This window comes from Cucurbita moschata, unplaced genomic scaffold (genome assembly GCF_002738365.1).
Source record: "Cucurbita moschata cultivar Rifu unplaced genomic scaffold, Cmos_1.0 Cmo_Scf00025, whole genome shotgun sequence".
Lineage (NCBI taxonomy): Eukaryota > Viridiplantae > Streptophyta > Magnoliopsida > Cucurbitales > Cucurbitaceae > Cucurbita > Cucurbita moschata.
In genome coordinates, this window is record NW_019268541.1 from 1656634 (window position 1) to 1679376 (window position 22743).

The following is a 22743-nucleotide window of genomic DNA, read 5'->3' on the forward strand; positions in this document are numbered from 1 at the left end:
TTTTTTTTTTTTTTTTTTTTTTTTTTTTTTTTTTTTTTTTTTTTTTTGTGTTCTTAATCTGGGTCTCTCTATGTCTTCACTCTGGTGCTGATGGAAAGTGGTTTTTAACTTGTAAGGTGTTTGAGTAAAACATATTTGATGTCCTTGGAGCTGCGGTCTCCCTTCTTGAGCTTCTTGCAATTATGTATATGTCATAAAAACATGATCATGGTTGTTATGGTAATGATGGAGGTGTTTCATGTTCTTATTTCCCTGCTTATCATGTCATATGTTTAATTTTAGTTAGATTAGAGTGAGCTTAAGGTGTTGCTGGAATGTTGCAGGCTTAAGCTGTTTATGACTTGAGAATATGTTGTGTGATTTTTATTGTTATTTTGATATTTAGAAAGTAGATTACTGGGGAATGATTAGGAGTTGACCCAGCTCTGAAGGAGGAATTTCGTAAATCCAATCGTCTCTGTGGTCGCCATGGCTTCACTTATGTAAGTTCAACTCTTATATTCTATGATATTTATGTTTTTGAGGCTTGCTTAAGTTGTTAAAACAACTATGTTTTGGGAGAAAAAGTAGTCTTTTGGCAGGACATCTCAGATTCCGGGAAATGAGTTAAAGTCAAATCAAAGTGTTACTTGGTCGTCGTTCGTTCTAAAATCTCAAAAGGGTCTGTCGATTCGGAATCACGGAATGAGTAGATTTAACTGATCATTATAATCCATTTTGTTTAAGTTTTTATAGCTTTACCTTTTTGTGGTAGTTATATTTAGCTGCTAAAAGAGCTGAACCTTTTGGTATAAATAAGATAGCTGAAGTTTTCAATGATATGACAGCCCAAGTATCATGTTCTTTATTTGACCAAGTCTTTGAATAAAGTTGATGTCTCATCTCTTCGAGTGCCTTTGAGTTCTTGTTTGGGGTTGGCCTTTTTTTTTTTTTTTTCTTTGAAGAAGCTTTATGAATGAGATCTTTCACAACAATCTATCAATATCTGTGTATTTATATTTACATTTTTGTTGTTCTTTTCACTCAGGCTCCAATCTTACCTTTTCCACCTTGCACTTGGGCTCCAAGGAGCTACTGTCCCACAATTTTCTTGTAAAGGCAATAATCTTTAGTGGTTAATTTCAATCCCCTCGGTATCAGATTCAACTTATGAGCTTGGTTTTGATTCTTGTGGATTGGAGTCCTTTTTTGTAGTTAGTGTTTGGATTCTTTTTCATATGCACTTGTACGTTCTTTTATATTTCTCTAAACTTGGTTTTTGTATTAAAAGATCACATTGATATCAAGCAATGGCATATTCTGATGGTAGAGCTTTAATATCAGGTTAGGTTTTTAGTTAGCAACCGGTAAGGTCGATTATGCTGGTTTATTTGGGAGAAAACCTTGTAGTTTTCTCGAACTCGGTGATGCGTTCAATTGGGTCGCTGTTTGCGTTCTTATGTTCTGGGTTCACCTTTTACCTTTGTTGAAGTTTTTAGGTTTTGGCTATTGAAAGTTGAAGTTGTTTCAAGTTTGGTCACTGTCATTATTTGAGCATTATTTGTTTGAAGGATGGATGTTTGTTGTTTGCTAGGGATGATTGAAGTATTCTGTCAAACTGAACTGTTTTGAAATCAGTTGAAACGACTTCTCGATCGGTTGGTTTATATGTTTTTTCTGTTGGGTCGGTAGCAAAATTTTCAGGTCGGTTGGCGAGCAAGCTCAAGGATGGATCAAATGGGACCAAATGAACGAAATATATGCAGCGTTGTTGCAGCAGAAGCTCCTTCGACAGTTGGTGTTAGTTCGAGCTTAAAATTGATATCAACCGATGGATAAATCATCTTTATATTGCAGTTTCATATGTGATATGTTGAAATGGGCATGCACTAAATCAGTAATGTTGAACAATGCCTTGCAAAAATGTTATAATAACTTACAAAAATGTAAGTTATAAAGTGTTGTAGCTCAGCTTTACTTGGTCTTGTAGTTGCTTTGATCCATTTCTTGCTATATTGAAACATGACTTCCCGTTGATAACTTGTTTCTAAACTCATGATTTGGGCTCGATTGAAAGTTGGAAGATGAACTTTATTCTTCTTTTAACTTGTAACTTGCTTTTGACAATTTTCTTTTACAAATTGTTCTATATTGAATGGGTCTGTTTGGTCATTCGAGAGGGTATACAAGTGGAAGATCGATCGAGAGGGTAGACAATTTTCTTTTACAAATTGTTCTATATTGAATGGGTCTGTCTGGTCATTCGAGAGGGTATACAAGTGGAAGACAATATTAAAAGGGTGCTCTAGTATAAACATGGGATTTAGAATAATTTCATAATGCCCCTTTATACACACTCTCAAAAGTTCATACAAATGTTTGCTCATTCGAGTGGTTTTTTAGCTAATTAAGAGTTCAATAATCGAAATAGTGGTTTTTAAGTTAATTAAAAGTTCAATAATCGAACAAGGATGATATGTTAGTAGGATAGATTGTTTTGAGTTATACATCGGACAACTGATTAGACTCGCACAATCAACAACTGATTAGATTCCACAATCGATGATATTGAGACGAAAGCAACCTATACTATCCTCATTCATTAACCAAAAGTTACTTTTTACATGGTCGATTAATTCTTCTAAAGTAGCTAATAATGATTTAGTTCGGTCCAAAGATTTAGCCTTTTAATTACATATTACTCTTTGGTCAGTCTTATAATTAGACCAATTATTTATGTCATTTCACAAGAGGCTAAGACCTCATAGTTTAAATTTAGGAGTAAAATACTCACTAAACTATCTAAATGTACAAACAGGCCAACTTCATCTTACAATACTATATTTACCCGTCCCAATTTAGTCATATCTACGAAACAATAAATTTATCTACGAAACAATAAATTTATCGAACACTGTCGTTTATGTCAATCAAAGAACAAAGTCTCCAATGTAGAAGTTCATAGTTCACTCAAAATGAGGACCGGATCATATAAGATTATGTTATAACATATATTTTTCTTTTATTTGATTTACAAAGAAAGAACAAATTTGCATTTGATAACATCGTTCACATATCTCAACATTGCTCACATATCTCTCTAGAAATAATTTAAATCAAATTAAGGTAGTCAGCTCAAAATTAATGAATGTATAAAACTCAAGACGGAAGATTTTCCCTGCGATGTACAGAGACTCATTTGGTTGTCGTTCCCGTTTCTTGTTTCTCATTTCTTGTTTCTTTTTCGAAAAAACAAACAACCACTTCTTATTTCCCGTTTTTCAATTATTTTTTTGTTGAAAAAAAAGGTGAAAAACATGTTTGGCAATCGTTCTTTATTTTCTGATCTTCAAAACTTTATATGAAAACTAATTTTTGAAATTGAAATACTAAAATCTCTATGTTACATTTATTTTAAGATACTTATTATAAAGTAAAAACGACAATGCTTCTATCTGTGTTGAAAAAAACAAAGAAAAAAAACTCAAAACAAAAACAAATAACAAATTTGATTTTGTTATTTCAAAATTTCTACTCAATTTCGAAAACGTTTCTGAAAAAATGAGAAACAAGTAAGGAGAACAATTACCAAACGTTTTTTTTTCTCTTAAAAATTGGAAACAAAAACATTATCAAATGACCCCTGAACCTCCGACTTACCTACAACACTGGAAATGAGGGACTTGGGCCATAGTTATTCACCTGCAAGAGTTCAATTAAAGGCAGTTTGTTTGGTGAGATCAAGAGCCTCACCCATGTTTAGCTACTCTGTTCTAGTAAACTTTGTAGAGGTAGTTTTAATGGATATCATCAACTCACAGCTCAGATATTCTTCAATTACTTCACAAAATGCCTCTTTAATTAGTCAGTTCAAGAATCTAACCTGATGTGGAAGGCAGCATTGAGCAAGATAGCCATCTGAGGAGTGAGTGGCATGATCTCCCATACCCCATTCTTCATAGCCTGAAGTTGTCTGTTCTGGAATGGACATCAGTAACTGAAACAATGCAGAAGGTAAGTGTTTTTAACTTGAGTAATAAACAATCAAAATTGAGCTCTACAGAGTTATAGACATGTGGGTGGATGGTAAAATGCCTCTGAGGAACTTATTTTAGAGCTTACACAAGAGATGATCAAAGCTTCGACCTCGGCTACTGCTGTTCTCAGTTGAATTAACACTAGTACTTGTATTTAAACGTTTTCTGCCACTTTGGAAATAGCTTGAAGAGATTTGAGGCAGAGTTACTGTGGAAACTATATGGAGCTTTACTACACCTATACACTTGTGTGAAGAACGAATAAGCTACGGAAAATTTCCCATCATATGTTGATAAACTGATGAGACCAATGATGATGAAGATCCACTTGAACTATCAACAATTGGTTGGAAAGAAGCACGGATGTTATCGTCATCGTGCTCCTGTTTGGGCGTGAGGAATCTATCAGTTTCTCTAAGCTGCTGACCAGAGAGGAAAACCTGAAATGATGGTATTGGTCTTCCATTGGTAAAATCAAAACCAGCAGCTGAGAAGTTTTGGTTCAATGGCAAGGAAATTGGGAAGTCTGGAACCACAGATGCCAAAGAACCAGAGATGCTTGTTGAAGTATGCTTTGAATTTAAACCAAAGGAGCTATAAGGCAAGGTGTGTCGCAGTTGAGGGAACTTCATTTGACAGAATGAAGGAGCTCCAAGTTTTATATCGTTCCTAAAAGTGTCAAAACAACCAGATCTCTGATAGTCATAGTTAAATTCAGGTTTTGGATAAAACTGGGCGGCAAGATCTTGAATTTGTGTTTCGGAATTTGCGACGTTCGAGTTTCTGGACAAATCCATGTTCGGTTGCACATGAGAAGTAGAAGGTTGGCTATTGCCATTACTCGAGTTTACTTGACTGCCATTTCTTGCTGCAGGCACTTCATGATTGTGTTTTCCTTCGTATGTTGTTATAACACATTTCAGATCATGTGATGCTCTCTCAACGTGTTTCCTTACTGCACAGCCTGCACTCGTGCATTTGTAGTAGCTCCTGTAGACGAAACAGTAATTCTTAAATGATAGGAGACATAATCAATATACTATGACAAGCAGTAACAATACCATGTTGATGCCTACACCACATCCTTTCGATCTTCAAATTCACAAATCAAGATCATATCAAAAGTTCGAGAACAGAGACTATTTTAACTCGAGGAAAACTTTTTGAAGTACGAGCAAAATAAGAATATTAATGGAGTAAGAGCTATCAATTTTACAGTAAACTCATTCATCGTCCCTTTGGTCCTCAGAAACACAACGTAGAATGCAACAAAAACCCATTCACACACGCACTAGCATGGATTTAAATGTTAGTACCTTGGATTTGGATTTCCTTTGACAACTTTTTGCCCATACTTCCGCCAACGATACCCATCTTCAAGTATGTCAACGTCAGTTTCAATTTGGACAACTACTCTTGGTTCACGTAAGGATCTAGAAGCCAAGTTTGTCTCAATTGAACCACCCTCTTTTCGCCTGCAACAATAGTCACACAGAAGATGAGCAATCTTTGCAACCCATTATGAACTTTTTCAGGATGTTTTTAACAAACTCGAGCTACTTGAGGTAATCTTATGGCGAAAGGACATCAATTGAAAAGATGTAAATGATCAAATTAATGAGGGTTAGATCGGTAACTTAACAATACGTTTTGTGAAGTCTAAGCTCAGTAATTCATAATATTTTAGATCTAAGTAGGTCCACAAAAATGCGTTCAATTAAAGTGGTAGGAGCCGGGGAGGTTAAGAAAGTCAACCACACTATATCGTCAAAAACTGAAGATACTGCTCACCAGAAAAGAATATGAAAATAAGGCTGTAGATGCCGACTTCATCAGTTCCATACATGTAACAGTCAAATCTTTTATTAGATCCCCTCTTCTAGCCAATTTGCAGTCCACAATGAACATATTAAAGGCTTTCTATTTTATAATAATATCCAGTTAATAGTAAGATCAATACCTTCTTTTCAATTCAGGCTCAGCATCATCAGCTTCAATGCAAACTGAAATACTTCCCTGAGTAGTAAGATCATCATCATCTCCACCACCGCCGCCATCATCATCATGACTAGCCAGTGTGGATGAAAGCTCTGGAGTTCCGACAGATTCAAATACCCCAACATTTTTTCCTTGGGGATTTAACAATGGATCAGAAAGCTCAGTCACAACTGATATCGAGGATGTCCTTTCTAGACCATCAACACTCCAATCTGAGATGGGTTTGGTATCCTTCACCCCATATTGAGTGTTTCTCCATGTCAGCCCAGCTTCAACTTTAGCACGGTTTCCACCACCTTCACCAATTTCTGGAGTATCATCTGGCATTAGCATGGATCCAAGCATGGCTCGACGATTGGGATCAGGTTTCGCATGAATATGAGCACCCTTATAGATGATTTCTGTTATTTGACCATCAAGAGATCGCTCCACCTTCTTCTTTACCTGACAATTTGGATGTGTACATTTATAGTAGCTTCTTGGATATTCACTACCTTTGACCTGTTTCTGTCCATATTTCCTCCAGTTGTATCCATCTTCTGATGTCCTTAACATTCCCATAGGAATGCAAGACCCTTTCTGTTCACCTTCTAAAGGATGCTGCGTCTCACTGTCATCTCTTTTTGCCGATTCTTCAGGTGTAGATGGTTGATTATTAGCTATAGCAGAAAGACAACTTTCCATATTGTCACAGTTGCCATTAACACTCTTTCCATCAAAATGGTTATTACCAGTGGATGAAGCGATGTCATATTTCAATACAGAACCTTCTTTTGAAAAATCAGTTAGGAATTCAAAATCCATCAGTGCTTTCTCCGATTCAAAGGCTTGACGATCAATGTCAGCTTCCTGAGAAAAAAAATTGCAATAAAATGAAACAAAATGATAACGACCATTTTTCTCACCGTTAAACAGACTAGTGTCTACAAGGATCAGTTTATTTGAAGAATATGCGAGATAATCTGGCCCATTCTGCAAGACTCTAAACTAACTAACATATGGTAAAATTCACACATGAGAATATATTGTTCAACATATGGCCTTACCTAATACTCACCCGTTACCTCATTAAGATTCCATTATGTTTCTGCATTCTGGAGTCAGAAATTATTTTTTCATAACTTCTTGATACCCATTTAGAACCAGAAATTTTTGCATAAGAATGAGATAATAACACTGCTCCAAAACAAATATTAAAGTCGATAAAGCTGATGATAAGTTTCAGAGATTGCTCCAAACCTGACGCAGTCGGGGCTTTGTGGAGCTGCCATATTATGACGGAGCAATGGAGGGTTTGAGGTGACAGTTTTCATGTCTTTTTTCAGTATAAGAAAACACTTTAATTGAAATAAATAAAATTAAAAAAAAGGTGCAAAACAGTAACAGACAGGCTCTCCAATTGACATTGTATATCTCTGCATGTGTAATATTAAGGAGACAGAAGAAGAAAAAACATAGTAGAAGCTGTTAAAGCAAGTGCATTCATATTTTTTCAAACTTGAATTCTTTTAATCAGAAACCATATTGAATAACGAGTACACTTCAGCATATAAGATCCTTCGGGATTTTAACAGTATTCATCTCGAGTTTTGGAATTGTTTTGGCCAATAGTTCTCAACACACCAGTATGAAGCCTAATAAAATCTGAAAGGAACAATAGTTTGAAATTAATTGAACTTAAGAACTTCCGGTACCAGTCCTTTTATTTTATTTCCTTCTCTTTTTCCTTCCCTCTTCTCCAAATATATTCTTTTTCAGTGCCTCAGCGTTGATACAGTTCCTGGTTTAAGCTTAAAGCTAAAGCTAAATACTTGTCATGGAGAAATTAAAAAAAAAAAAAAAAAAAAGAACTCAATTTGAAAACTATCTTCCACTACAATCTGTGTCTCAAAACCATAATTAATGCAAGAGAATTTTGATCCACCATTCCACACGGCCCTTTCGCTTGAGTCAACAGAAAACCCACCAACAACTACGCTTTTTTCCAACAATATTGAATTTCATCACGCTGCCAAACCATTTACGTTCTGGATTTTGCTAACCTTAAAAACAAGAAGGCATACTCTTAGAAATCAAAATGCTCTTTACACGTGCACTAATACTTGTATCATTGCCTTTCCACTTTCACCAACTACAGTCATCGTTTCTACTGAACCATGATCACCCTAGATTTAAACTTTCTACTTCATTGTTCTCAAGCATCTCTGACGTTCAAAGGTAGCAGGTTTGACAAACCTGCAATCCACCCTCTATTGAAACCCGCTTAGCTCGAGATAACTATTAAATTGAAAATTCAGATATTCTATATGAATTATAAAATGTTTCTGCAACAAAATGACTTCTCTAGTTTTAAATTGTCACGACTTACAAGACCAAATTGTAGAAATACATTTGATCATTTCATAAAGATAGTGATAGGAATATTGGTTTACTGATTTTCAACATTTAACATTTGATAAGGCCGATGAATCAGATGCTAACTTCAATTGGGGAAATAACTATTATCACGAGACAATGATGATCTTCATAACACAGTTCAAACATCAGCATTTGATTTGGGTCTAGGGATTTCCATAACATGAAATTCACATGATAAGGTTGAATAGCAAGCAAAAGATGCATAAGCTAAGGATAAACACCTTGAGAAAATTTAGAGTTAAATATGTTTCGTCTCAATGAGCTTGTACTTCCTAACTACTAACAAAGTTGAAAAGGAGAAAACCAATCTCAGTACTCACATAGGATTAAGTTTTCTTAGGATTCAAATTTCCGTCTTTTGATTTCTTAGGGTGTTGTGCTCTATGCACTACAAACTCAAGCAAAAGCTTTCTATAATAATGGAGAATGATGCATGGGTGCAATATTGTATCCTAGTTAAAGCATGCCTTCTCACTCACACGTTCACAAAGATTGTGGGCAAAGTTACTACTTGCTATGCAAAGTAAAAGAAATAGAATCAATTACCTGATTTTCAAGCCTGAAAAGACTTTGAAGAGTATTAAGCTCCCCATGAGGTGTGAACCTGAAGTAGGAATCCTCACTGCCGTGGCTACTTCCATCTTCAGGCATTACAGGATTCAACAATGAATGCTCATCTTTTATTTGATGTATGGGAAAAGTGCCCGTGGTTGGAGATGGCAAATCCTGACATAACATCCCATTAAAATGGTTTTTTGAGAATAACTAAAAAGTAACAATAAAAAGGTTTGTAAAACTAGTAAAATCTGTCAAGAATACAAAATCCGTACAAAAGATACGATCGCTATTAGTACCCAAAAAAAAAAAAAGAACTAAATCAATTTTGTAATGCTTCAAGCTCAGGATCAGGGTGCAGACCAGGATTTAGAATGCAGATTTGGCACACACAGCCTGACATTTCCCTGCATCTACCGTGACATCGCTATGTTACATTTCCCTACAAACCAACACGAGTCAAGGTTTTTTGTCAAATTCCTATGAGGTCACCCAACATAGGATAGCTCCAAGTCAAGCACATTTAATTTTGGAGATCTTATGATTAGGTCACCGAAAAGAAAAGGAAAGTGCGCCTTGTTGGTATAAATAATGACTATCCATTCTTTTAAGCATTTCTTAGTCACACTTGCATATCCTGCGGCATCCAAACGTGGAAGGCAAAGTAATTACAATAGCAACAACCGAAGGGAGTCCATTCTTTCCACGTAGACACAAGAAAGAACAGAGAAAAGAAATGCAAGAAAATTGAAACCACCCACCTCAAACCTTCATGGTGATTTGAAAAAAAAAACTAGAAGATAATAATGAAAAGGTTTGTAGAACTTTCACGAACAGAAAATCAGTAGGAATGAACACAATCACACGAATGAAGCTATTACACCGAAAAACTAAATTAATTATGCCTCAGACCTAGGATTTGAAATTCAGATTTCGTACACAGCCCCATCATTCTTCTCCTGAATCCTACAACCACAGTTACAACCACAGGATTTGAATCTAGATTGTTGTTCTAAAGTTTAACTATTAATTATTTTAAGTTTTTCTTAACCGCAGTTACATTCCAAAGGTGGAAGGCAAAGTAATCACAAACAGCATCATCTGAAAAAGGATTCCATTTCATGTACGCACAAAAAAGAAACAGAGAACAGAAATGCATGAAAATTCCAGCATCCAAAAATACAATCCCAAACCTCACCTGTGTATTGAGCAGCGTAATCGGAGAATCAAGCAACAGAGTAGGGCTGATCCCCGGCGGAATAGTGAGGCAAGGAGATCGAACCATAGGCGATCCCAAAGGAGTCGCAGTACGAAACCTAGGCAACGCCAAATTGTTCTTGGATACATTGAATCCATTTCTCCCTCTCTTGGAAGCTCGTAAGCTTCCAGCATTGGCATCCACAAGAACTTCATCATCCGAAAACTTAGGCGTTGAAGAAGTTGGGGATCTGCTGTTCTCCCCATTGTCGTCCATGAATCGCATTCATTACACAGTACTAATACTTCACATAATCTAAAGTCACCGTCAGCTGATAACACAAAAGAATCGATCAAGCGATGCGAAATGGAGCTTGATTTGCAGTGACAACGAAGATCTATACCTGGAAGTGGATGACGTAGTAATCTGAAGAACAATGAATGAAATACTTGGAAATCGAAACAGAAAAATTACCAAAAAAGAAGAAATCGGGAGGAAGGTAGAAAGAAGCGTAAATTCTGTTAGCTGCAATTTGTTTTTTCCTTAAAATAGTCCTTCAAGATCTTCTTCTTCTCTTCTTTTTCTTCTTTTTTTCTATTACATAAAAATTAGATTACCTTCTTTTGTCTTAAAAATTGTTTATTTTTAGCTCTTCCCTAACTTTGTTTCATATTCTATATTTAGTCCATCCACTCAAATATATTTCATTTAATTCTTTACTGACACGTGACACCATCCCTTTCGTGGGTTTCTTCCGTTCCATTAGCTCTGTGTGGTTTGACTGAACGTAGAAAACCGTTCAACTCAAGGTTCATATTAGAGAACGGCTCGTGAGGGGAAGATGGGGCCCTTTCGAGGGGTTTCTTAGGATTGATTTACTCTGTGTGGATTGACCGAACGTAGAAAACTTTTTAACTCAAGGTTCACATTAGAGAAAGGCTCGTGAGGGGAAGATAAGGCCCTTTTGAGGGTTTCTTAGGACTGATTAACTCTGTGGATTGACTGAACGTAGAAAACCTTTCGACCTAAGGTTCATATTAGAGAAAGGCTCGTGAGGGGAAGATGGGGCCCTTTTGAGGGTTTCTTAGGACTGATTAACTCTGTGGATTAACTGAACGTAGAAAACCTTTCGACCTAAGGTTCATACTAGAGAAAGGATGAACGTAGAAAACCTCACAATATATTTATAACTTCGACGTTGTTTATATGGCTACTAACTTCTACTTTGTATATCACTAACATGAATATTAAAAGCTTAATTCTTTACGAACGACAGCCCTTTCAAGGGTTTCATAGGATCGATTATCTATGTGTGAATTGACTGACCGTAGAAAACTTTTGAATTCAAGGTTCATACTAGAGAAAGGAGAGTGAGAAGAAGACCGGCCCTTTCGAGGAGGGACCGATTAACTCTGTGTGAATTGACTGAATGCAAAAAAAAAAAAAAAAAAAAAAAAAAAAAACCCTTTCAACTATAGGTTCGTATTAGAGAAAGGAAAATGAGGGAAAGACGGGATCATTTTGAGGAACTTTTAGGACCCGATACATCTGTGTGGATTGACTGAAAGCATAAAACCATTCAACTTAAGATTCATATTAGAGAAAGGAGAGTGAGGAAAAGACGGAGTTATCCTCAACCCGATCTTCCTATTTACTCCAACAGGCACGATTCTATTGAACGTAAAAATAATTATAAAAAAAAATAAATAATAGCTTAAATTTAAACCCCACATATTATTTAGTTAAAAAAAATATTTAAAAGATCAAAAGATTAGAGTTTCGTATTTAAGGTTTTATTATTACATAATTCAGTAATTAACGTATTCTTTTACTTTAAATTAAAATAAACTTTTTGGAAATTTATGGGAAATTTTAATTTATTATTTTTTTTTTATAGAAATTTTATATTAAAAAAATCAGTTTAAGGAAATAAGAATAAAAATAAAAATAAAGGAAGTCCCACGTTAAATTTGACACGTGATACAGTATTAGTCACGTGCTAATTTTAGTCCACAAAATTTATTTATTTATTAATAAAATCCGCAAAACTTTACAATACATTAGACCTCTCTCCCTTTTATTTTCAGCCTATAACTTTAATTTATAATTTCAAAGTATATATTACATAAAAATATTTTAATTATTTAGAATATATATATATATATGACAATAAAATTTCACTGTTTAAATTCAGTGTGACCGTTAAATAAAAAATTTCACCGGTATTAAGTAAAAAAAAAGAGTATTATCGTCAAAGTTTCATTCATATTCACACTGTTATAAATATTATAGATTGTTATCGATGATTTAATTACACTGAGGTTAGTCTTAGGTATTGAGCTCGAGTTGTATGGATATTTCCTTGCATCACGACATAATCTAAACACAAGTACGCATAATTTCAATGTAGTTTCCTGACACATAACATTGTACCAAAGTTATACGTGCACTGTGCACGATACAATGAAGCCTATTTCCTTATTAGGATCCATCATTGAGTGTAAGGAATCTCCAAACATCCAACTAGCTATAACGTAGTTTACTTGGAGTCCCGACACATCATTGTACCAAAGCTATACGTGCACTGTGCACGATGCAATGAAGCCTATTTCATTATTAGGATCTATCATTGAGCTTGGAAGGTATCTTCAAACATCCGACTAACTTTTAACGTAGTTTACTTAGTGTTCCGACGCATAACGTTGTACCAAAGCTACGTGCATAATGCACCATGCAATGAAGCCTATTTCATTAGGATTTATCATCGAGTTTGGAAGGTATCTCCAAACATCTGACTAACTTCAACGTAGTTTACTTAGTGTCCCGACACATATCATTGTACCAAAGCTATACGGGCACTGTGCACTATGCAATCATCGAGCCTGGAAGGTATCTCCAAACATCCGACCCTTACTATCATAGTATCTCTTGAGATACTATACTTAGTGTCCCGACACATAGTCTTGAGATACCATACTTAACATCCAACTAACTTCAACGTAGTACTTAGTGTCCCGACACATATCATTGTACCAAAGCTATACATGCACTGTGCACTAGGCAATGATCGAGCCCGGAAGGTATCTCCAAACATCCGACCCTTACTATCAATAGTATCTCTTGAGACAGTCCTTCCAACCTAGTCTACGAGAATCTATTTCGACCGACGTTCTAAGTGATTAAAAACGTTTTTTTAAACACTTTTTCAAACTTTCACAAGACAGCCAGAAGATCGCAGCCCACAAAAACAATACAATGGAAGAAAGTACATGGAGTTTCTAACCTGGGAATCAGCTAACCATTGTTCTTGCACTTGCATAGCTGCAACCCAAAAGCTCTGTTTGTCTGTCACGAGCTGGTGCCTACAGAAACCTGTCTGTATTATATTGAACATAATTAGAACACATTCAAAATAGTTTACATAGAAATATGGATCTTCCTTCAATCAAGTATTTAGTGTTCATAACACAATAAGATGCTTACAACAATAATGCAGCAGTTCATCTTTCACAGCACACAACATCGGTATTAAGCTCAAGTAATAATACATCATTTTAGTGATAAATATAACAAGGAGTTGAATTATAGGGTCCACAAGTAGACATTAAGAGCGTTACTGACGAGCTCTGGCCCTCGCGCTCGCCCTCGTGCTCGTCCTCGTATAACAATATCATCCTACCATCAAAATCTTTGGAAGGGAACTAACCAACAGTTCTCTAAACGGACAACTCGGTTCGTGAAACCAGAATCCCATCAGTATCTGCATACAGCCATTCTCCATCCATGATCCTTGTCCCAGCTATAGTTATCGGGACGTGCTTTTCTCCGACCCGTTTTTTGTAGGCTTTCATTGGATGTGAAGCGAGAGCCCGTACCCCGATATCGCATCCGTTAATTTCATCCACATCTCTAACACATCCATTCACAACTATACCAGCCCATCCATTGTTTTGAGCTTGGACAACAGGATTGCCACCCAATATTGCACATCTCTTACTACCGCCCCCGTCCACGACAAGAACTCGGCCGTTACCCTTCTCCTCAAGGAACTCACGAATCAAGACGTTATCTTCAAATACCTTCAGTGTGACTACTGGTCCTGAAAAGACTTGGCGTCGACCATATATCTGGAAAACTGGTTCGAGGGCTCGAAGTTCACCATTCACAATGAGCTGTGGATTAGCATCACAAACTTCTGCAGTGGTAACCAAGGCCATTTGCTTCAAGCACCTTGAGTTTGTAGACAAACATTGAATTCAGCTCAAGCAGAAATTGTTCCATTTGGTCATTTCTTGAAAGAAAACAATATTGCAGATAAAACACAATCACAAACATGTTGGAAAATTAACAGATTTTATGTTTTTGTAATGGATTTCATTCAAAATCCATATGCAATGAGTTAACAGTAAATACACGGAACTAGAAAACCAACTTAGTACACCATAGAGCCTCCCCTAAGACCTATGGAGCCCTCGGATAGTTTTCCCTTTGTAACGGCCCAGATCCACTGCTAGCAAATAAAACGCGTTTGCTAGGGGAAGGTTTTCATACCCTTATAAAGAGTGTTTTGTTCTCCTCCCCAACCAATGTGGGACATCACAATCCACCCCTCTTCGGAGCCCAGTGTCCTTACTGGCACACTGCCTCGTGTCTACCCCTTTTCGGGAACAGCCTCCTCGCTGGCACATAGTCCGATGTCTGGCTCTAATACCATTTGTAACGGCTCAGATCCACCACTAGCAGATATTGTCCTCTTTGAGCTTTCCCTTTCGGGCTTCCTCTCAAGGCTTTAAAACACGTCTGCTAGGGGAAGGTTTCCATACCCTTATAAAGGGTGTTTTGTTCTCCTCCCCAACCAATGTGGGACATTACAATCCACCCCCCTTCGGGGCCCAACGTCCTTACTAGCACACCGTCTCATGTCTACCCCCTTTGGGGAACAGTCTCCTCGCCGCTAAGGGAAGGTTTCCATACCCTTATAAAAGGTGTTTTGTTCTCCTCCCCAACCAACGTGAGACATCACAATCCACCCCCTTCGGGGCCCAACGTCCTTACTAGCACACTGTCTCATATCTACCCCCTTTGGGGAACAGCCTCCTCGTTGGCACAAAGTCCGGTGTCTGGCTCTGATACCATTTGTAACGGCCCAGATCCACCGCTAGCAGATATTGTCCTCTTTGGGCTTTCCCTTTCGGGCTTCCCCTCAAGGCTTTAAAACGTGTTTGCTAGGGGAAGGTTTCCATACCCTTACAAAGGGTGTTTTGTTCTCCTCCCCAACCAATGTGGGACATCACACCCTTAATCGAGACTCAACTCCTTTTCTCTAGAGCTCTCGAACAAAGTACACTATTCGTTCGACACTATAGATCCCATTTAAAAACTAAAAGACGAAAAAAAAATGAGATCCCAGCTCTTGATTATCCATGTATTTTTTCATCTTTTGCCTTCAATGATAACCACAGAAACTCAGTGACAAGAAACAAATAAGCTCATCAAACAAGATAGCTCCACAAAATTCATTGTAATGCAGAAATTTTATCCCAAAAAAAGTAACATCAAATCCAAATCAGTATAAAGTGGCGGTACATAAGAATGTCATTAATTGACGAACAGAACAAGATCAACAATAGTCATTGAATCAACACAAAAGTAATCGACGAACAGAACAAGATCAACAATAGTCAATAAATCAACACAAAAGTAATCGACGAACAGAACAAGATCAACAATAGTCAATAAATCAACACAAAAGTAACTGATCCAATTGCAAATCAATAAACCTCATTCTCCACGATCCCACGTTTAGAGTAAACAAACGAACAAAACAATATTCACAATGAAATTCACCGATCTCAACAAAGACCCATCTGAAATCCGATGAAATTGACATAAACAAACCCAAAAAATGGAACAATAAGAATACAACATTCATTTTTGGGCAGAACAGACGGTGTGAACTTCAAGCAACTGATTCCCACAAATCAAGATCAGATTCAAATTCAAAGAGCAGCAAAAAGACCCAAATCGAATCGAGAATTGGAAAGGGAAGTGGAATTACCTTTATGAAGTTGGGGTGAAAGGGAGAGTCCACGGCGTTGAAGAAGAGGGAAATGGGGAGATCGAAGAATAAATAGGAAGACCAGAGGAAAACGAGGAAGACGATTGCGTGAAAAGGGAAGATATTATGAAGAAATTAGTTTGTTGTGCGAAACCCAATTATGGCATTCAATTGTTCTAAAAATTAACCAAATCTTCCCTTTTTCTTCTTTTTGTCAACTTCAAAATTCGCCTTAGCTTTGATTTTTCTTTTTTTCTTTTTTTTTTTTTAGTTTGAGATTTAAATTAGGCGTGGGTAGAAAAATCTTTTGAATTGGGTTCGTTGGATTGGTGACCCGAACAACTCGAATAAAATTCACAACTAAATCCTGTATTTTCAAGCTGTGTTGGATTTTGCTGAGTTATTGGGTTTTTTTTTTTTAATTATATGTAAAAAAATCATAGTTATCATCGTGCATATTATACTATAAGTAAAATTTCATAAAACTCAAATATCAAATATTTACAAGTTACAACGCATCATTAACATCGATTAGAAACGTTAAATATTATTAATTTTAAAAGTAGGGTTTGGTTGGATTGTAACCCTATTTTTCATTAACATCGATTAGAAACGTCAATTGATTCGGAACTGAATTTTTTATTTTTCAAAAATTCAACTCAACCTAAACCGAGAAAAAATGTAATCCAACTCAACCTTTATGATTTGAGTTGAGTTCGTCAGATTCTCGGGTCATATCAATACCACCAGATTAAATATTCGTATCTCCCCTTGTTGACTAAATAATAATAAAGAAAAGAAAATTCATCAAACAAGATTTTATTTTTAAGTAAATAGGGAAATAAAAACATTCTTTATAAGATATTACATCAAATATCAAAATATTTTTTTAAAAAAATAAATTAATTAAATAGACATTGGAAAATTGGTCGATTTAGATCCAATAATGGTAAAGTACTCGAGATGGGATCAAAGTTGTGAATTTTCTGGCTCTAAATATGATGAGTTTGATAATTGTTCATTGTTTATTATTTTTTAATTGAAATTAAAATGTTATCCTAATTCTATATATATATATATATATCTGAAACATATATCGTAAATGGTTTAACATGGATACGAGAGAGTCTAATGCTCGAAAGAACCCGAATAGATAGATGTTCAGAATGTCCCAATGAGATGATCGACACATGGATCAATTCCCAATAGATGTGTCCAAGCAAGCCAACATGACCGAGCTGTCCTGAGACATGAGATAGTATCACAATGCATAGATCGTGTGGTTGGAAACTAAGATGACGATGAAACATGCACGTAGACGGGAAAAAATAAGCATAGATAAGGTTCAGATCTTATTAGAAAGAAAGAAAGAAACAAACAACAGGATTGACAATGTCTTCTCTCTTCTCAAGTCAACTTGTGAATGGTTTTCATGTCAGCAGCTTCCTTGAGAGTCCCCTTCTCCACATGATCCCACCATTTGAACAGGAAATTGTCCACAACAAGCCTGAACCAAGGCGAGAGCTTCAACCCCTCTTCTCCAGCATCTGCTTTTCTCAGAAGCTCCTTCAGCTGCTCCTTGTTCACGTATTTCACGTCCGCCACTTCGTCCGGGTTCGGGTTCACTTTCACATCTCGAACGATAAAGAGGAGATAGTCCACTGCACATTGACAATCATCAGAACAAATGAAGTACGGCGTTTTTAAACAGATGAGCTAAGGAAAGTACATTCATGTTCCCCCCATATGCCATCCGAGGGCGCCTTGTATAGCATGCGACCCAGGGGAGTGAACTGGTCGACTGGGATGTCTTCTGCAGGAATACCGAGTTCATCCAAAAGCTTCCTCTGGGCAGCATTCCTTGCACCTGGTTATTGTAGATGAACAAGAAGATCCATATTAGGAGGTTCAAAAAGTGTAGGGGTCAGCTCTGATTTTGTTGTTAGAGACATACCAAGAGCATCCTCCTCAATTAGTTCAGATTCTCTATACAATGGATGGCTGCAGCAAGTGTTCGTCCAGACGAGCGGAAACGTCACTTTCGTCGCAGATCGTTGCTTCAGAAGTAATACAGAATCAAGTGGGTTAACAGCTTCCGCAATCAGAATACAGAAATCGATTTCTCCCAACGAGTTAGCAAACTCAACTAATTGAAAAGTATTACTTAACCAGAAACAAAGAAGGCTCAAAAAAACATCCATGCCATGAAAACGAACGTTCTAATCTGTCAAAAACATTATTTAATAGAGCAAACTATGCATAGGCAGTGCAAATCAAAACCCGACCCGAATAACATACCTGAAGAAGCAATTCATATTTCGAGTTGAATAAAAAGACGCTGAACGCACGATGCAGCCAGTTCTTAGATTCAATATTTTCCATCAAGTGACCTGCAGGTTAGAAGAACAAATTGTGCAGCATTAATCCACTATCCAAGCTCAAAACTATAGCCAATAACAAGGAAACTAGCTTCTAAATCAATACTGGATATAAGATTTGACTTACAGTTGTACTTGGATTCATGACCAACGACTCGATCGTTCTCGTCCACTAAAATGCACCTGTCCATGAATTCGAGACCAATACGAGGAACATGTGAGCCAAAAATGATTGAGCAAGCATGATTTATTTTAAAGGTTTCTAACAGAAACGAAGGCATCAACAAGAAATGAAGGCCTGATATATGCACACAAAACCATCAATTCCCTTGAATTATGATCAAGACATCATTGAGCAGATGAGAATACAAGATATTTTAGAGTAATAGCCACAGTGATCCAGTGAAGCCAAGGTAAAGGGTCACGAGAGAGAAACGAAAAGAGATGACACGTTACAATTCACATAAAAACGAGGCGAAAAAAACGATGTTGAAGAATAAAATGATGAACCAGTTACAAGCATTAAGGTATGACACATAACAATCCCTGAGTTCACCAAAACAAAAACGTAGAAGCTCGGGAAATATATTAAACAGTTGGATTACTCACAGCCAACACAAGCACAGTTTAGAGATTCGAATCCCTTAACCCCACTGGTTGTTGAACTAGAAGAGAATTAGATTCATCACAGATTTCAGCTTTTTGAATTTAGTGATGATTTAACATGACAAAGAACATTTTCCATCATTACTTACAGATCAAAAGGTATGGAATTTTAAGCATCAAATCATTTTCCATCCTTATTATTGTGCCACAGATGTTCATCATTCCAGAAAATTTTAAGCATCAAATCATCAGGAACCTCAAATGAATGAAACCCAATTCGACTGGTTTTGATTCCTTCCCCCATTCAAATACAGCTTCCACCAACAAACAGAGAACATGTCAATCGGACAAAGGAGTGAAAAGATGGGATCTATTAACTATGTAATGACGTAAAAATCAAAGTCAAAAGCAAGAACAATGCATAAAACCCGTAAAAAAGGTGAAATGAATTGATGAAAGATAATATCAGCAAGAGAGAGAGAGAGAGAGACAAGGATGTGAGACGACCATTAAAGTCGGGGACATGATAGTTATCCAAATTCAAACATGGTATTGTACAAATTGAGCAAATTATTTCATCAGGAACCTCAATTGAGACCCAATTCAACTGGTTCAGCAAATCATAAACACAAAAATCAGGCTTCGAGTTTAGTTCTTCCCCCCAAATGAATCAAATCAGAGCAATGGAGAGAAACATATGATCAATCAACAACACAATCACGTAAAATAACCAGTCAAAAGAAGCGAAACTACACAAAAACTGTAAAGAAAGAAGAAGAAAGTGAAATTAACTGAGAAATAACATCAGAAAGAGAGAGAAATGACAATTAAACTTTCGGATATGATGATCATCCGATTTCAAACGAAGTAACGCAAAAATCAACGAGAACAGATCCTAAAATTGATCCACAAACACTCAAAGTTCCTCAAAAACCTTAAGCATCCAAATCAATACACACTTCACCGTTTTCCCATAACACAACAATGCTCCAGCAATAAACACAAAACAATCCAAATCAGATCAACATTAGCACAGAGAAACCAATCAATCAACCAATCAATCAACAACATGACCACGCACAAATCAAAGTCAAAAGCAACAAAAAGAAGCGGAACGAAAAATCAAAAGACTAACAACAAAAACATAAAAAGAGAAAGAAAAGACGCACTCGTCGTCGAACATGAGGCGCTTCTGGACGGCGTCCATGGCAGCATCAGGAAGGGCATCTGCCATGGCGAAGCAGCGGTGGGATTGGAAGGAAGAAGCGAGAGAAGAATCTGAAGGGAAAGCAAGAAAAGGAAGATGTGAAAAGAGAAAGAAAGAGAAGAATCAGTATTTAAAGAATGGTCAAAGCCATTGTTAAAGAATTGAAATGAAGCGTCCGCCATTGTTGCGTTGAGTGGAAATCACTTGATCTGCTTCCATCGATGCCATTATTTCAACTTTTCGCGCGTGTTACACACGATAGTATGACCGAGAGTGTTCCTTCATAACAAAAAATAAATTAAAATAAAATTTAGAGTAATAATAATATTATTCAGTAAAGTTAGTGGTGTCAATAGATTGGTAACTCGTCAAATGTCGAACAAACAACTCCAAAAGAAAAAAGAGTCGAGCCTCTTCGAAGGTAGTAAAAAATGACTAAGACTCCAAAGGAGTCTAGCCTCGATTAAAGGGAGGCGTACTTTGTTCGAGTGGAGGTGTTGGATGATGGAAGTCCGACTTAGGGAATGATTATGGGTTTATAAACAAATAATACTCTCTTCATTGGTACGAAACCTTTCGGGGAAGCCCAAAGCAAAGGCACAAGAGCTTATGCTCAAAGTGGACAATATCATACCATTGTGGAGAGTTGTGTTCGTCTAACGAGAATTCGTAATTGACCAAAATGAACAATATTTACTATTATCATACCATTGTGGAGAGTCGTGTTTGTCTAACGGGAATTCGTAATGGACCAAAACGAACAATATTTACTATTAAAAGACCGAAGATTCTTTTAATATTCATTAAGCTCGGTTGTAAGTCACACGTGTTTTAAATATTATGCATGTGGAAATATTAAAATCAAGAAAATAAATGGGAGTTGGTACCCATCTCATAATTATTAAATTAAAAAAAATGTTAATGTTGATTATTTTTTTATTTTTTATTTTCAAATTGTTTTAAAATAATTAAATTAGCAAATTAAATATTTTACACATTTTTTTATAATCTGAAAAATCTGGCTAATATTTTTTTTACCTTCTTTATTATATTTCATCTAATTACTTAAAAGATTAATTAAATTCTAAATTCCAAAATAAAAATAAAATTTAATTATCTAATAAAACTTAATTAACTAAATTAATTTTCAACCTAAAAAATATTTTAAAATTAAATTTAGCCAATTAAAAATATCGTAAATTCAATATATTTCGATCTACCGTGCAATAAATTCATCTCTATCAAGAAATTAATTTAATGGATAAAATAATAATATTTTAATGGTATTTTAATTTTGGTTCTTTGAATATGAAAGAAAATTTATTATATTACCAAAACAATTGAGCTGTTGATCATGGTTTAAAATCAAGAAAGTCAACCAAACCCTTATTTTATCCATTTTTTGTGGAAAAAAATCAAATAAATTTTGATATTTTATTTTTAAAATATCTATTTTTAAAAATTATTCTTAGTTTAATTTAATTACTCGGTTATTATATTTCAAATATACGGAAGCGAGTTAGCTTCACAAGGACGGTGAGAAAATTGAAGAAAAGTACTGAAACAACGAAGTAAGTGGGAGTTGAAGTTGAGTTGCTGAAAGATTCGCTTAGTGATGTTGTAGCAAATACTCAAAAAACTCTTGAAACTATTACCGAGGAACCAGAGGTGAAGCAAGCGGGAGTTGAGGTTGAGTTGTTGAAAGATTCACCTACTGATGTTGTAGCGAATACGAAAGAAACCCCTGAGACTGTTACCGAGGAACCAGAAGCGGAGCAAGTGACATTTGAGCAGGTGTTGAAAAGATCATCCAGAGCTATCGTCCCTACCGTTAGAGGATACAACTAAATGGGAGCAAAGTATGAATGTGTTTTGCATATTTGTATTAAATTAAATAATATTAAATTTTGGAATAATAGCAATAATTAAACAGCTATTGTTTAAAGGACTGAAGACTAAGGTGATTAGTTTTTAAAAATTTAAATATTAAAATAAAATTTAAAAATATTTATGGGATCGGAATAGAGTCTAAAATAAAATATCAATAAAATATCGAGGTCGTCTGATATTTTAAAAAAGCTATAAAAATATATTTATATTTAAAATTAATAAATATTACATTTTTTTTTCGTTTTTTTACGCTATATAAAAATGTTAATTTTCTAATTACACCATTTAAAAATATATTTATGCTAAAATCAGAATTTAAGCCCATTTAAAAATTTTATTCGGAGTTTTGTTCCCACACGTGAGACACGTGGACTTACCTTTTGAAAAAATGTGATGCACGTGATTATATTTTATATGCT

The 22743-nt window shown here is 35.8% G+C and overlaps 4 protein-coding genes across 11 annotated transcripts in view; 1 reads left to right on the forward strand and 3 right to left on the reverse strand.

Annotated features, from left to right (window-relative positions):
• The window catches only part of LOC111461652, a 2769-nt gene extending 946 nt beyond the window's left edge, over nucleotides 1-1823 (forward strand). Inside the window, exons 2-3 of one of the 5 annotated variants that reach the window (XR_002713618.1) lie at nucleotides 386-482; nucleotides 1672-1823. The gene's annotated coding sequence lies outside the window, so the exon portion shown is untranslated. Of the gene's footprint in view, nucleotides 1-6; nucleotides 220-385 lie in introns of those variants that run through there. The other 4 variants (XR_002713617.1, XR_002713619.1, XM_023105255.1 and 1 more) reach the window with 4 other exon arrangements.
• Nucleotides 1824-2903: 1080 nt separating this feature from the next.
• LOC111461729 (WRKY transcription factor SUSIBA2-like) lies at nucleotides 2904-10744 on the reverse strand. 3 transcript variants are annotated; one of them, XM_023105358.1, is made up of 8 exons: nucleotides 10186-10743; nucleotides 9351-9429; nucleotides 8979-9158; nucleotides 5977-6863; nucleotides 5333-5491; nucleotides 4102-5006; nucleotides 3863-3976; nucleotides 2904-3681 (listed from the first exon to the last, which is right to left on the reverse strand). In XM_023105358.1, the coding sequence occupies exons 3-6, from the start codon at nucleotides 9081-9083 to the stop codon at nucleotides 4283-4285; spliced, it is 1875 nt and encodes a 624-aa protein (XP_022961126.1). In that variant the 5' UTR covers nucleotides 9084-9158; nucleotides 9351-9429; nucleotides 10186-10743; the 3' UTR covers nucleotides 2904-3681; nucleotides 3863-3976; nucleotides 4102-4282. The 3 variants fall into 3 exon arrangements, with proteins under 3 accessions (XP_022961126.1, XP_022961124.1, XP_022961125.1); XM_023105356.1 differs by lacking the exon at nucleotides 9351-9429 and having other exon boundaries at nucleotides 10186-10744; XM_023105357.1 differs by lacking the exon at nucleotides 9351-9429 and having other exon boundaries at nucleotides 4053-5006; nucleotides 10186-10744.
• Nucleotides 10745-13598: 2854 nt separating this feature from the next.
• Nucleotides 13599-16395, reverse strand: LOC111461380 (putative 4-hydroxy-4-methyl-2-oxoglutarate aldolase 2). 2 transcript variants are annotated; one of them, XM_023104888.1, is made up of 2 exons: nucleotides 16244-16395; nucleotides 13599-14445 (listed from the first exon to the last, which is right to left on the reverse strand). In XM_023104888.1, exon 2 carries the CDS (start codon nucleotides 14400-14402, stop codon nucleotides 13902-13904), a length of 501 nt encoding a protein of 166 aa, XP_022960656.1. In that variant the 5' UTR covers nucleotides 14403-14445; nucleotides 16244-16395; the 3' UTR covers nucleotides 13599-13901. The 2 variants fall into 2 exon arrangements, with proteins under 2 accessions (XP_022960656.1, XP_022960655.1); XM_023104887.1 differs by having other exon boundaries at nucleotides 13599-14415; nucleotides 16244-16387.
• Nucleotides 16396-17401: 1006 nt separating this feature from the next.
• Nucleotides 17402-20630, reverse strand: LOC111461377 (isopentenyl-diphosphate Delta-isomerase I). The gene is made up of 6 exons (XM_023104884.1): nucleotides 20397-20630; nucleotides 18749-18804; nucleotides 18542-18633; nucleotides 18198-18300; nucleotides 17973-18110; nucleotides 17402-17904 (listed from the first exon to the last, which is right to left on the reverse strand). Exons 1-6 carry the CDS (start codon nucleotides 20459-20461, stop codon nucleotides 17651-17653), a joined length of 708 nt encoding a protein of 235 aa, XP_022960652.1. The 5' UTR covers nucleotides 20462-20630; the 3' UTR covers nucleotides 17402-17650.
• Between the last annotated feature and the right edge of the window lie 2113 nt (nucleotides 20631-22743).